This window comes from Danio rerio, chromosome 4 (genome assembly GCF_052040795.2).
Source record: "Danio rerio strain M-AB ecotype USA chromosome 4, GRCz13ab, whole genome shotgun sequence".
NCBI lineage: Eukaryota > Metazoa > Chordata > Actinopteri > Cypriniformes > Danionidae > Danio > Danio rerio.
Window position 1 is genome coordinate 18625682 of NC_141024.2, and position 15991 is coordinate 18641672.

Genomic DNA, 15991 nt, shown 5'->3' on the forward strand with positions numbered 1-15991 from the left:
TTCAGACGGTCCCTTACTAAGAGCTCCGTGCGAGCTCTCCCGGCTAAATATTGCGAGGGCTTAAACGGAGCAGTGCTTGTAATGTCGAACGAAAAAAAGTGTTAATTAGCTCAACTTTTGCAGGCACGCGTGACGTTATTGGAAAGGTAGTCACGGGGTGTGTCGCGATTCTCCCTTATCACACCGCGACACAGGATCATAGATCTGAGTGTTGTGATTTCGATTTTATATCGTGTATCGTTACAGCCCTAGCTAGTAGCGTCACTATTTGTATCTACGCTACTGCCCAACACTGGCATGGAATCTATCAAAGAACCATAAATAAAAATCAATTATTATTAATAATATTAGTAACAAGGTCTCATCCATCGAATATCAATACAACACACTGTGTCTTTCGGTTCCAAGTCACATAATCCTAAAATAGCACATGTACAGTATATACTGTACATTGACACACTGCAGTGTGGGAGTGGGATGGCATTCTCATCTGAGCAGATTTCCCCAGAGTGAGATTCCTCTCTGTAAATGAGGGATGAAACAGAGGAAAGAGAAAGAAAAAGAGCAGAACGAGGTGAAGGGTGGGTTACATCTGACTCCTCCGCCAAATTACTGAGAGAAACCCTTTCCATCAATCACACTGCTGCTCTGAAACGGTAACTCCATCCCTTTAGGTGCATTCTCTGTTTCTCTGGATCTGCATCAAGAAATGCGGAAAACAGTATGGGATGATTATGTTAGATCTAAATGAGTGACTACCAAGTGAGTCAATAAGCCCTACAGCATCCGTCCTGACAAATTCAGAGATGAAGCCAAGCTGCATACATTTATTCAACACCCTCCTTTCCTCCTGTTTTTCAGATCTGTTGACTGCCAACAAAAAGGCAGGAGATGAGTAACAAGATTCGCCATAGTCAAAACACTGGAGACTTAAAGCGAAAAGCATCATTTATAGCTCGTATGCCATCGGTGCAGGTAAACAAGCAGGTAATAGGGTAATACAACTAATCAAATCCAAGCAGCATGTGCATATGTTATACAGCAGGGATGAAATTGTAAAAAAAAGGGAGATAAATCATCACTCTAAGGCAGTGGTTTCCAAAGTGGGGTCACGGGACAATGGGGGAAATTAAATTCATTTTCTTAAAACACCCCTATTATAGGTTTTTGAAAATGAACTTCCCTGCAGTGTGTAACACAGCTCTAAGTGAAGTGAAATATTCAGCTAAGGCTTAAATCTGAAAGTGCACCGTGTTTACAGGAGTCGACTCATAGTGGTTCGAATGAATCGCTGTGGAAACGAGTCTATACCCGTGCGGGTGTGACATCGAGACTGAACTCAAGCCCCACCAATTTGCATAGAGCCCCAGAAAATTGAAACCCCCCAGCCCGACCCACAAACATTGTAGAAAGAAAAAGAGAAACACAAACATTGTAGCATATCCCGGTTGAATCATGTTGTGAAGACGCTGTGCTCTTAAGAAAAGTTAGTGTTATTTTCCCTATCCAAAGATAAGGCTGTGAAGAGTCAGCGGTTGAAGATTATTTTTGCAAAAATACCTTAGCATTATGGCCCCAGCCTTCTGATGTGTTCCCGTCATTTTTTCTGACGTGTGCTACAGCAATCTACACACTTACAATGGGGGATTCATATGCCGTTTGTTAAGGAAAGGATCAGAAAAGATTATATGGGACTTTGTCAGAGCTGGAACTTTTTCAGTACACAGTTCATGAATCGGTTCCTTCCTCTATTTTACAAGTGCAAGTAAGTGCAATTAAAAAGGTTGCTTCCTTGTTTTCTCTAGCTTGCAATTTATGTTTTGTCACTTGTAACCGACTGTACTGTGTATCTGGTAAACTCTTTTTATTCTCATATCGCGTCTAATGCCGCGTTGAAAACGCGGCGCATGTTGCTTTGTTTACGGATTTAAATGCGTTTGTGATCTCTCGATCCGCTGCCATTAGTTGATTCAATGGCCATACTCAGCTATTCCTACACACGTGCAGCGATCAAGTTTCTAAATAGTTCAGCTTTTGCCACTGTGTGGATTTATACTGAATGTGTGTCATTGCTTTTACTAGCCGTTAAAAACAGAGCAAATTGCTGGTGTTTAACTGCATTGCTTTAATGCACTCCTGCATTGGACTCACACATATACTCTGCACTCTGACTATTTGGAAATTGTTGATAAGCCATGGTGGGCATTTCTCTCTGTCTCACACTGAATGCAGTTTACCAATCATAACTGGCTCATCGGACCAATCAGCGCAGATTAGCATCGCGCTAAGGAGGAGTTTGGGAACAAATGAATCGATGAATAAATCATATGGGAGTTGTTGGGATAATTAGGTAAAAATAAATGCATATTATAAGACAATAAAAATTTTTTTTTGACCTTGCATGCATATCAGACTGTGGTTGGAGACCCCCAAAACCCAAATAAGACCTTTTTAATGCAAAATATAAGCTATTTAAACCATTAGAATAACCATATTTTATCTATAACCTATAAAATACAAAAAGTGATAGTTACATTTAAAAAAAAAATCAACAATATGAAAATTAAAAAGTCAGATTCAGCAGATTGGTTTAGTGGCACCAGGTTAAACTTTCTGACACTCATTAAAAAACATTAAAAATAGAGGCCATGACTACTTTTGGAGAACGTCACTCTAAGACTTACGTCTCCTCCATATTCAAATGAAGAATAGACTTGGGCCTATTGGTGTGTGTGCGCTGCGGATGAAAATTGGTGTGTGTGTGCAGGATGAAAAGTTTTCTTTAGGGGTGTTCACAAGGAGAAAAATCACACAAATTAAATATTTTAAATTACCCTAATCAGGGTCATTCCAAATTTTCACAGCATACTCGCAAATCTCACTTTTTAAAATAAAAATAATAAATCAAATTATTTTGCATTTATGATGGATTTACACATGTTCTAATGATAAAACTATGAATGTACTATTTATATTTGTTCAATATACTTATTGAATATTTTTATATTGGATTTTTCTTCATTCACCTAGCTGCATTGGTCACAGAACAAACACATTTCTGAATAAAATAAAATACAAAAGAAATGAAACAATTAAATTTAATAATTATATAAACTGTATTCATCCCCATTTATTAGTTCTAACCAGTGCAGTTTTCTTTTTTACTTATTTATTTATTGAAAATATATACTTCACAAATCTTATTTTAATTATATATTTGTTTTGGGGCAATTCCAAGTCTATATCTCACAATTCTGACTTTATTTCTAGAAATTTTAAGTTTTTTTTGAGGGGCTTAAATTACAAAAAAGCTTACAATCCAGGAGTAAAAGTACTAAAAAAAAGCCAACGTGAAATCATAACTGCAAGAAACTAAATTAGGTATTGTAAGTTCCCCATACTGTTCCATATATAACATCAGAGAAATGCAAACAATTGCTCAAATATAATTCCTTGTTGCTCATACAGTATATCACAAGCAGAGCTGCACAAACACTCTGAGTAACATGGTGAATATTTGTTTTAGAAAGTGTTGCTGTATTGCATCTGAATAAAAGAGTGTAAATCAAAAGTTGTAATTTTGTTCATGAAATGTTCTGATTAGCTATTGTCTACCTAATGTTGTCATTTAAAGTCATTTAAACAGTCCTTCTATTGTCAAAGATCAAGCTTGACCTGATATAAAGCATGTGTCACCAATTTAAATAATAAATACCTGAAGCTTTATGATAAGACACTCTCTTTGCTAAATATACCAGACCTTACCATACTGATATAAAAATACAAAAGCAAGCATATGCCAGGCTTATACTCTTGACATTAGCAGTATATAATTACATAATAAAATGATATTCTGTATTCACAGCGAACACTCAGCCAACTAATGAATTACAGAAATACCATTAAGTCGGTTGGGTCCACACGGGCATACACTTCTATACGCGGCTCATTTCTCCCTCACACTGATCAGTGTCATGAATACTGACGAGCTCCGTTCCTCTGCTATGCAAATGATGGTGGAATATTCATGAACTGCTAAACTGAGCAGAGCTAATAATTGAAACAAAATGGCAGACTGGATTGTCGCTTTCAGATGTTTTATTTGTAGTTTCTTTGTACATGCTTGATGTGTGATACTACAGGTGTTGTGTAGTCCTTTAAACTTTTTGCCTGTTTTACGCTTTTGGATTGTCTCTGATGTTTTCAGTATTTGCTGGATTTCCACCCCTGTCTTTCGATGACCATTCTTTAATAAAGCTATGTTTAGAACTTGCCCTTGTCCCCATGCCCCTCCATTGCAGCAAGAAAAAACTCTTTAAAAAATGTTGAGAGTTTTTGATTTGGGGGCTTTTGCTTGCATGCTTTTGTCTAATGTAAAGAAAAAAATCCAAATAAACACTTTTAACAGTTTATTTATTGCACTATAAATTAATGTCTCTAGATTTTAAGTGCAATGTATATTTGTAAAAGCTGTTTTCCCTTTTTTTCTGTTAAATCTCAATTTTAGCAGCACTTACCAACTTTGTTTGTATTCATCGCTGAGTTATGAAGGGACATGTTCATTCTGCATATAATTTGGTAGATGAGATAGAAAATTGTATTCCACAAAAGTGGCAAAATTGTATTACTGGGTTTTCAAAGTGGTTTCTGAATCATGAAGGGATAAAAAGACACTTTGAAAGAGACTTAAAAATTATTAAAAATACTTTTTAAAATAATTTTTTGTGTTAGAAATCTATGCAAATAAGTTCATATTTTGCTTAATAGTGTACACATTTTATCCTAAAAAGTTGCAAAAATGTATTTCTTTGCTGGCTATGCAAAGTATTTTCTGAATTTTGAAGTGAAAAATTCCCAAACCTCCCTATGTATAAACTTGACTTTAATAAATAAATCAATTAATTAATTAGAATAGAATTTTAAACTAGGTTTTCATGCAATGTTAATAATTTTCTGCTAGAAATTTATGCAAATAAGTGCATATTTTACTAAATAATGCCTACTTTGCATGCTTAAACTACATTTCAGGCTTAAAGAATCTAAGGATCTGAGAAACCTTATAGCAAACTTATGTGTGTGTTGCTTCAAAAAGCAGCTATAAATTTGTGTTGTGTTTTATTTTCATGTTTATTTTCATCTTTTAATCATTTAATTATTTTATTTAATTATATGATCATTAGTCATTTATAGAATTATCATTATATTATTTTATTGATTATTAGTTAACTGGTGGGGTCACAGTGGCGCAGTGGGTAGCACAATCGCCTCACAGCAAAAAGGTCACTGGTTTGAGCCCCGGCTGGGTCACTTGGCATTTCTGTGTGGAGTTTGCATGGGTTTCCTCCAGGTACTCCGGTTTTCCCCACAGTCCAAACATATGCGCTATATGTGAACTGAATAAGCTAAATTGGCCGTAGTATATGTTTGTGAATGCAAGAGTGTATGGGTGTTTCCAAATACTTGGTTGTGGCTGGAAGGGCATGCGATGTGTAAAACATATGCTGGATAAGTTGGCAGTTCATTCCGCTGTGGTGACCTCTGATTAATAAAGTGACTAAGCCGAAAAGTAAGTGAATGAATGAATGAATTTGCTAACTGTTTATTATTTGTCATTTGATTTTGTTATTAGAATTTTCCTGTATTTTATGCTTTATTATTATTGCTTTTTCCATATTGTTATTATCTTATGGCTGTGTGAATTCAAGCGACACTTGTTAGAGAAGGGAGATAAGAGAAAGTCTCTATTTCAGGGTTTGTATTGTTATTGGACAATGTTGGGAAGCAGTAATTTTCCATTGCTGTTGTTTGTGGTATAATAATACTTGTTGGATTTATCCTGGTCAGATGAAGTCTGAGCATTGAAACATACGCTACTAAGATTATTCAATAAACTCTGCTCTTTCTTTATCATCATTTTGTCGGCACCTGCTTCTGTTCTTCTCTGGCATTCTCAGTCAACTCCTATCCATTTGTTAAGTCATGACGTATGGAATACTGTACTTTTCCAATCCACTACTTATTTGAATTGGGAAAATATTGGTTTATGACCACTTTTAGTCTTATCACACATTAAAGTGAATTGTATAAAAAATAATGGTATACACAACAGTCTCTGGACTTGCTGCATCACTGACAACAATATTTTAACAATTTATTTAAAATGCATAACTTTCTGGGCCATCAGATCTTAGGCGATAGTGATTTTCGAAAGTACCAAATAAATTTGTAAACGTTTATTATTATCATTGAGTCTCCACATACAGTCTGATAGAGCGCTTGGACCTGAAACCCGATTCGCATGACGTCACACTTAACAAGCGGATATTGATAGGAGATTGTTAATTCATTTAAATACAGCTTAACATGTTTGTGTATTAAGAGGCTCTGCTGGCTTGTTGTCTGGATACCCAAAGAAACAGACATTTTCTGACAGAATCTGGCATCTAGGGCTAGATCTATTTATCTGGCATGGAGAATGTGATCGAACAGGCTAAACTAATACAAAAAAGTTTGCAATTCTTACTGTAATCAATCAAACGGTAAAAAAAAACGGTTCTTATTCTCTTGCAGTTCCTTAAAACAATTGTTCTGGGACGGATCAAAAACACTCATATATGAGAAACAGAGTTTCTGACAGAGCTGGTAGGGAAGAGTGTGACTCTGTCGAAAGCGCTCGCAGCTGTTTTTGCGATAACAGCGGGCGGCTCTGTGACTGCGGTAGGAAGCTCACTGGGGCTTGACCCTGTTGGTAATGGGCAGGAAAGCGGGGATGAACTCGACTTGTGTTTTACTCTTTTAGCCATTAGCCATTAACCTCTCTTGAGCTGTGGTACTGCGGGAGAAATGAGGCATGCAGGAGCACTGGGAACATTGAGAGTCTTAAGTCACAGATGCTGAAAGATTAGCAGGTCATTACTTCTACTGCACACTAATATGGAGATCCAGATATTAATACAGTTTGTGAGGTTTTAGGTGGAGAAACTTGATCGTTCAATTGACTGAATGAAAATATTTATACATGTTCTTAATTTGCCCACTACACTGGTTAAAAACTGAAGCATAAATGAGGAAAAAAGTAAATAAATAAATATTTTGTAACTATGAGGAATATATTTACTTTATTTTTAGTACAGAAACATTTATGAATGCAATAAAATGAAATAGAGATGTGATAAAATAAAGATACAATAAAGATTCAATCAATCTTGTATTCACATAGAAGAAAAATGCATTAAATCTAATAAATTATATATATATATATATATATATATATATATATATATATATATATATATATATATATATATATATATATATATAGACATATAATAAAACAAAATAAAATATCATAACAATAAAAAATACATTTTGGCATTTATGTTGACTATTTTTATAATAAAAATATGTATTTATATTTGTTGAATACTGTATTTGTTCAATATATTTATACTTTATTTGTTTTCAGTCACCCCACTATAATAGTGAAAGAACAGCACATATGAATATATGAACATATACGAATAAAATAAAATAAAACAAAATAATGAGTAAAGTACAATATATAAACTGCATTTATGCTTGTTTTGCCCATGTTCATCTACCCAATGCAGCAAAGCACTATAATTAGATCAAATAAACAGATAATAAATAATAATCAGATTTTATTATTATTTATATTGTATTTGCATTAATTCTCTTCCTGCACACCACCATACAAATCAGTAAGTGCTAAGATGTTTCAACAAATGCTAAAAACATATGATTTGCTCTAGTATGGAAATGGTGGAGTAGAGTGAACTGGACACAGCTGTACTAATTTGAGGCCATAAGGAGAAAATACAGCAGTTTAACATTCACTCATCACATGTGACCATAATTGAACATGACTAACTCACTTAAGTTAAAAAGAAAGAAGGTAAAAAAGAGGGGAGGAGTGTCAGAAGATTTAGAAATAAACAGGAAAAGACACTCCAAAGCAGCTGCAACAGGACTTATGCTGAGCTTGGGCTCCACTCTTTCACCCTAAATCCTGTTTTTGACAAGCTGTCACTTAATAAATCCGCAGCAAATCCCAAACTGTCTGACCGGGAAACACAACACAATATTACTGCAAACATGTACTGACTGGAAAATTATTTTGAAATTACTCTTAAAACACTAATTAGCAACATACTGGATTTGCTAATTCGTCAAGAGTCATAAAATTTTCATTTTAAAACCGCTTTGTTCTATTCTTCAGCTTGTTACCATTACACATTATTACCATTTCACAACACTTCTGTTGGTTGCAAGTCACTATTTTCAAGTCATGGTTAACATACAGTACAGGATATAAACAAGTGAGATCTTTTATAGATAGTCTCTAATCTTTTTGTAAGTTTCTCCTATTTTACTTAGCAGCAGCATAATTATTATGTAAAATATGAACACACTAAATATTCAGAAATAAACATATCTTTAAATATTTGAACATTTACAAAACTGTAACTTTTATCAAATTCAAAGGTTCTTACAAGATTAAAACAATAAATCAGACAAGACTAAAAGTGAACACATGGTAACCTCAAAACTATAAAGCACAGATCACAACAATGCGGACAAATAGATTAAAAATGCTTTCAGAAAAAAAGTTGACTGCTAATATCATAGGAAAGTGTCTCCAATCTCCAATAATAGAAGGGAATTTAAAATGTGTTAGTGTTTACTGCAGATTTAATATATCAATGTCATTTAAACATGTTAGTGTTTTCTGCAGATTTACTAATATCTAAAATAAAAACTTATTGAAATTTGTTTTATACTAAAATAATATCGTAGAAGAAAATGTGTTGGACATACTGTACGAAAGGGAACTTGCAAATACAGGCTTTTTGCCTAAATTTAAGCTTAAACAATTTATGAAAGAACACATACGAGATTTAAAAATACAAAATTACTTTTAATTATTTTGCACTGAATATACCGAACATACTGTAACTGAACCGTAAATAAGTTGTACATTTTAAAGTTAATCAAGTAGAGAAACTTAATTTAGTGAACAAGAAATCAAATGCACCCTTAAATAAATTTTTCAGCCCTATTTATACCGATACCTGCCAACATTTGCCTCTAAAAATCCAGGAGACCGGTGTGGGGAAGTGGGGTCTGAATAACACTGTTGAGAACCGGGTAAGTAACGGCACTGTTATGGAGTGGTTACTATATTGTGGAGCAGGTTTCACAACTGTAGGTGTGAAGATTTTGGGGTAAAATTATTGGAGTTTTCCAGGAGAAAAAACAAAACGGGAGGGTGGTGGGAGATGGGTCTGAAATACAGGAGACTGCCAGAAAACATGAGTGTTGGCAGGTATGTTCATACCATGAATTTGAAAATAGGCATGGCGCGATAACCAATTTCAAGGTTTACCATGGTTTGGAAAAGTCTAAGGGCTCTATTTTGATGGTCTATGCACAAAGCGCAAAACGCAGGGCACAAACACTTTCAGGGCGTGTCAGAATGCATTTTTACTAATAAAAGGACGGAAAAATCTGCTTTGCGCCGTGGCGCATGGTCTAAAAGGGTTGGGTTTATCTTCATTATGAGTTATAGGTGTGTTTTGAGAATAAACCAATCAGAGTATCATCTCCCATTCCCTTTAAGAGCCAGTTGCATCGCGCCATAAGAGCATTTGCTATTTACATGACGTAAAGTAAGTGTGAGTGTAAAAACTGAGCATTTTACTAGCAAGAAAACAGTTAAACAGAGCATCTACCGTGCGAGAATGACAGATAAATGATCTACTTTTACTTTCGCTCTCGTGGATAGGGAAACCTTTACGCACAGACATCAATTAGCCCATGATTAATTATTTCATTTGTTAGGCACAAATATTTGTTTCAAAACTATTTCTAAATTCAGTTCTAATGTCCAGCAAACAAATAAATGTACAATAATAACCAAGTGTGTTCAAAAACCTGAGTAATATCCTAAAACACATGCTGTGCCCCATATGGTTTAAAACCTGCAGGTGGGAAAATATAAGCTTGTTTTTAATAAAACAAATATAAATATGAATATAATAAATAATACTGCTAATAATAATAACATTACACAAAAGCAAATTGCCATGAATGAACTGAAAAAGCCTCCCGAGATGAAGAAGGCATAAAAGATGTGGTTTTTCATATTTATGTAGGCTAGAAAATAATGTTTTGTAAAATTTAATCCTTAAATTTATATCCTAAATATATTCTTATTATATCCTATATAAGCGAGGTGCATCTCTGCGCTGGACTTTAGACCCGGTTTGTTTTGATCTATTGAAAAATCCATTATAGTTTCTCAAAATAGCAATGTGCCAGCAATGCGCCTCAGAACGTCTTCCTTTTTAGACCAGAACGCCAATGAGCGCACATATGGCGCAACGCCTCAAAACTACTCTTGAACCAAGCTGAAACTAGAAAAAAACTATTGCGTCACGCCTTGCGCCACATTGCGCCAGGTGTGTGTGATAGGGCCCTAAGTTTTAAAACATTTTCTGTTATACCGTTTTTAAGGTATATATTTAAGTTTTTTGTGTGTGTGTTGTGAGACTATTTTCGTTAGATTTTAGGGCAACAATATCTCCACATCAAAAGCTATTGGTCAGGCCGCGATTCAGCTAACATCTGAAAAACAAATCGCTAATAAACCAACATCCAGCATGCTATAGAGCTGAACAATGCAGTGGCTTGACTTTACATCCAAAGATGAGAAAGATCTCCAAAGAAGTAAAGAAATCTGTGCTTTTGAAACTAATGAAGACAGCAGAAGTCAATGATTTACTGTAGTTTAACTATTTAGCCTGACATGTTTACTGTTCCAAAGTAAATTAAATGTTTATAAAAATCTAAATATATTGTTCAACGGGGGGAAAGTTGTTGTTTTTTACCCAGACATTTAATATATATATAATATAATATATATATAATATATATATAATAGAATATATTTTAGAGCAGTAATCACAAAACTGTGAAACTGTGATATTTTTATCTAGGGTTATCATACTGTCAGAGTTTTACACCGGCCCATGTCTATTTGACAACTACTTAAATTCAGACTTTTCACATTCAGCTTCTCTATTCAGTGATGAACTCATCCTAATGGTGATGTGAAAGCATTTCTATTTATTTTGGGATGTACCGGTGTGAGTGTTTTGATTGGTCGTGTGCTTTCCTGCGGCACAAAACTGCAGTGTTGACTATAATCAGGCAGAGAATAGACTCCTGTAAGCTGTGATTTCATGCTTGTGGAGATGCCGAAGGGCCAAAAATAGAGCTCAAAATCCACATTCAAGCAAGCACGCGCACAAACACAGCGTTAAAGTACAGTACCACGTGAAATATTTTCAGTCAGACACACACTCAAATGAAGTGACTGCGCTGCTCTGTTAATAGAGCAGTCTTGGAGATAAACAGTGACTGCATCAGGTGTGAATCACTGGCCTACAGGCAAACACGGCTCACTGCGTCTACATGTAAACCTGCAGGTGACTCACCAAGCTCTCTGGGTAAGGATAAAGCTGTAGTTTCCAGGACAACCTTAACCCGTAGTGCAGGAAAAATGCCAGAGGAAAAAGAGCTGCGGCAGTAGATGGAATACTACACTCACATAAATGAACACTAGGAGGAGGCAAATAGGAAACTAATGACCTGTTTGTCCAATAAATAATATAATATAATATAATATAATATAATATAATATAATATAATATAATATAATATAATATAATATAATATAATATAATATTGGGATATTACATTTTTCTGCAATAAATAATGCAATATGAATTGATTATTTTCTGGGGAGTCTAACAGTATTCATGTATACAAATTAAATTAAAGCAATGCAAACAAAAATGCTTTTCTTACTTTGCTTTGTCTCATTTCTAGTCTGAACATCTAAAAATTCTTAGAGCAAGTAAAAATATGTTTTGTTTTCAACATCAGAACAAATCAGTAAAAATTAAGAGCCTTTGCTTAAACTTTCTGCTACTGGGGTAAGTAAAATAATCTTGATTTTGCTTTGTAATATAGATAGTTAAACTAGACAAAAAAACTAAAATTTTAAAGTAATTATAAGTTGTATTTTTGCATAAATCATATACATTCTGTATAAATACAGTGATTAAATACACTTCTGTAGCTCCTGGTCAACTAAATTTAAAACTCAACATTGCAAATCTTTGCGATGTGACTATTGTGGATGTGCAAATTGTGATATCGATACTAAAACTATAAATCTGCAGCCTTACTGAATATAGAAGGTCTAGTTGTAGTGTGGTAGCAATATTGTCACATGACACAAGTCACACACCAGAAGTAAATCGTGTATGTACATTGACAACTCGAGGCTTTGCATATATACCAGATGAGCACATTCTATTCATGAATACTATAATGTTTTTCAATGTAAAACTAAGCAGATGGTGCGCTCTGTTGTGTGGCAATAATTTGAACAGTGTCCTGTCTGCCCAAAATGTGTAGTAAATCTGAGGCAATTCCTACACAAAAATTTGCTTGATTGTCTGTTAAATTCAGAGATCATGAAATTCTGGAGGGTCTGAATAAAGGTATTGGTGAGCATTAAAGAAAAACATTGTTACTCAAATAAAATAAAACTCGTTGCCAAGAAAACATGAAAACACTTTGCGAAAATATTTCATTAGTTAATGCATTGACTCATTTTATTCAGCAAGGAGCAATACATTTATTATAGTATATCTTAAGATTCATCCAGGCAGAATGTTAGACCATGGGGCAGCACAGTGGCTCAGTGGTTGGCACTGTCGCCTCACAGAAAGAAGGTCTCTGGTTCGAGTCACGGCTGGGCCAGTTGGCATTTCTGTGTGGAGTTTGCATGTTCTCCCCGTGTTGGGGTGGGTTTCCTCCGGGTGCTTTGATTTCCCCCTCAGTCTAAAGCAGGGGTGCCCAAACTCGGTCCTGGAGGGGCGATGTCCTGCATATTTTGGTTCCAACACCAATTAGACACACCTGAACTAGCTAATCAATCTCTTTCTAGGTATACTATAAACTTCCAGGCAGGCGTGTGGAAGGAAGTTGGAACTAAACTATGCAGGACAAGGGAGCAGAGTTTAGACAACTCTGGTCTAAAGACATGCGCTATACAGTTGAATTCAGAATTATTAGCCCCCATTAGATTTTTTTTTTTTATATTTCCCAAATGATATTTAACAGAGCAAATTTTCACAGTATGTCTGATACTATTTTTTCTTCTGGAAAAAGTCTTATTTGCTTTATTTCGGCTAGAATAAAAGCAGTTTTTAATTTTTTAAAATACATTTTAAGGACAAAATGATTATTCCCTTTAAGCTATATTTTCTTTTGATAGTCTACAGAATAAACTATCGTTATACAATAACTTGCCTAATTACCCTAACCTGCCTAGGTAACCTACTTAAGCCTTTAAATGTCAAGTTAAGCTGTATAGAAGTGTCTTGAAAAATATCTAGTAAAATATTATTTACTGTCATCATGGCAAAAATAAAATAAATAAATTTTTAGAAATGAGTTATTAAAATAATTATGTTTAGAAATGTGTTGAAGAAAATCTTTTCTCCATTAAAAAACAATTATGGGAAAAAAATAAACAGGGGGGCTAATAATTCTGACTTCAACTGTATGTGGATTGGATTAAATAAATTAGCTATAGTTAATGATTGTGTGTGTGAATGCAAGAGTGTGTGGGTGTTCCCAGTACTGGGTTACGGCTGGAAGGGCATTCACTGCGTAAAACATATGGCGGAATAGTTGGCAGTTCATTCCACTGTGGCGACCCCTGATAAATAGAGACTAAGCCAAAGGAAAATTAATGTTGGAACATGTTTTTATATAATATTATTACTCAGCTGTCTGGAGGGGAATACCAAAAGTATGTTTTCATACCAAAGTATGTTATTCCTACATAACAACCTCTGAAACAGGCTCATCCCAGTACTACATGTTTTAATGTACATTTACTAATGTTTTCACAATATTTTTCATCATTAGTTTGTTTGCTTATTTATTTAACTAATGCTAATAAATAAAACATTATTGTAAAGTCTACTGAAATGTCTAATTTTCATTTAGCTTAAACCTAACATACTAGAATAACTAATAATAAACAAAAGAAATAAAAACTAATAAAATAATACTATACTTATCTATTGATTTAATCCATTGTGCATAGAGTGTACTGTGTCTTAAATATTTATAATATGTTTTATATAATTATTAAATTATTATTATATTATATTCATTATATGTTTATGAACATTTCACATTATAATCAAAAATCCTGCTCTTTTAAACTAAATGAATTGCTTGTTTGAAAGTAAATTGAGGAATTGGAAAATTGATTTTCGGTTTCATGACTTCATGTAGTGTAAACAGTGAGTTTTCTCCAATACGTGCAAACCATGAGTTAGAGAGCAGATTATTTACATCAGCCACCTGCTGATTGATTTTTTTCCTCCATCGATTTGCAGTTACTAACCGTTGCGAGGACAGGCGTTGTGAAGGTTGATGTCTAGAGAGCAGGGCTTGCGTGTGACAGCTGTAGCCACTGACTCGTAAGGGTTGTCCTCATCCTCTGGTAAAAACACATCCAGTGATGGAGAATGGGCAATTTCAACACATCGCTTGTCCTGCAAACAGACAAGATGACAGAAAATAGAGTCATAACAGATAAATATATAGGTAACACATAAACACATCACATAAAAGGCGATACACGCAATAAAAAGAGTGGGGAAAAAACAATCGGTATCCAACTGAGAGTTCCTCCCCACCTAGACAAACTATTTCATCTCAGAGGCAGAATGACAAGGATAAACATCCACCCATGACATCCTTCTCCATCATCTTCAGTGAAACATTGCCATCACCTCCCGCTGCCTGTTTGTCTTTATGGGTGCGACGCGGCAGGTGTGTGAGGGCAACCATTTCTCAAAGTAAACACAGCGCAGGCCAAGCTGCCCTCATTGTCATCGCACTTATTTCCCATGAACCCCATCGATTTTTTCCTCAGACGACTATTACTCTAGCCGTCAGTCCCAAATCCTGCATCACACAGAAGGCTTTAGACACATTCATCATGTACCGAGCACAAGGGCAAGGCCATTCGTCACATGGGATTGAAAGAAAGACCTTTGTCTGTGTCTTTTGACTGATGTGTTTATGATGCAGCCATTTAGTTAATTCCTTATGGACAAGATCAAGATCAAGTCTTAGATTAGGGTAGGTTAAATGGCTCTTTCGATTCTTACAAACAGGCCCTACTGAGTATGTGTGTGTGAGTGAGAGACCCTGGACCATATAAGTGTTAATAAGTGTCAATTTTTGAAAACTGAGAGTGCTTAGCATGGTCAAGACGATCTGCTGCAGTCCAAACCAAGCATCAGAATCGGAAATAAATATGATTTAAGTGACTTTGAAGGTGGCAGTGTTGTTGGTGCCAAAGGCTGGTCTGAGTATTTCAGAAACGGCTAATCTACTGGGATTTTCACGCACAACCATCTCTAGAGTCTCACTGAGAATGATCAGAAAAAGAAAAAAAAGAAAAAATCCAGTAAGCTACAGTTTGGTGGGTGCAAATGCCTTATTGATGCCAGAGGTCAGAGGAGAATGGCCAGACTGTTTCGAGCTGATAGAAAGGTAACAGTAACTCAAATAACCACTCGTTACAATTGAGGTATGCAGAAGAGCATCTCTGAACACACAACACTTCCAACTTTGAGTCGGATGAGCTACAGCAGCAGAAGAACACACCGGGTGCCACTCCTGTCAGCTAAGAACAGGAAACTGAGTATCATCGACCGTGTATCATCATCTTTAATAGTGTGGTTACTTACGCATTAATAGGGTGTTTACTCTGGTTAGTTGCTAGGTGGAAACTAAAGTGGTCTGGTTGGTTACTTGGTGGTTGTAAGTTGTGTTTGCTAGTGAATAATTGTGAATGCCACTACTA

General features: G+C 35.1%; 1 protein-coding gene across 15 annotated transcripts in view; it reads right to left on the reverse strand.

Moving 5' to 3' along the window:
• anks1b (ankyrin repeat and sterile alpha motif domain containing 1B) overlaps positions 1–15991 on the reverse strand; it is a 315285-nt gene that overhangs the window by 184381 nt on the left and 114913 nt on the right. For all 15 annotated transcript variants that reach the window (XR_015482121.1, XR_015482120.1, XR_015482122.1 and 12 more), the window contains one exon: positions 14519–14669. Coding sequence is in view for 12 of the 15 variants with exons in the window: in XM_087247217.1 (XP_087103343.1) it covers positions 14519–14669 (151 nt within the window). In the remaining 3 variants the exon portion in view is untranslated. The remainder of the gene's footprint in view (positions 1–14518; positions 14670–15991) is intronic.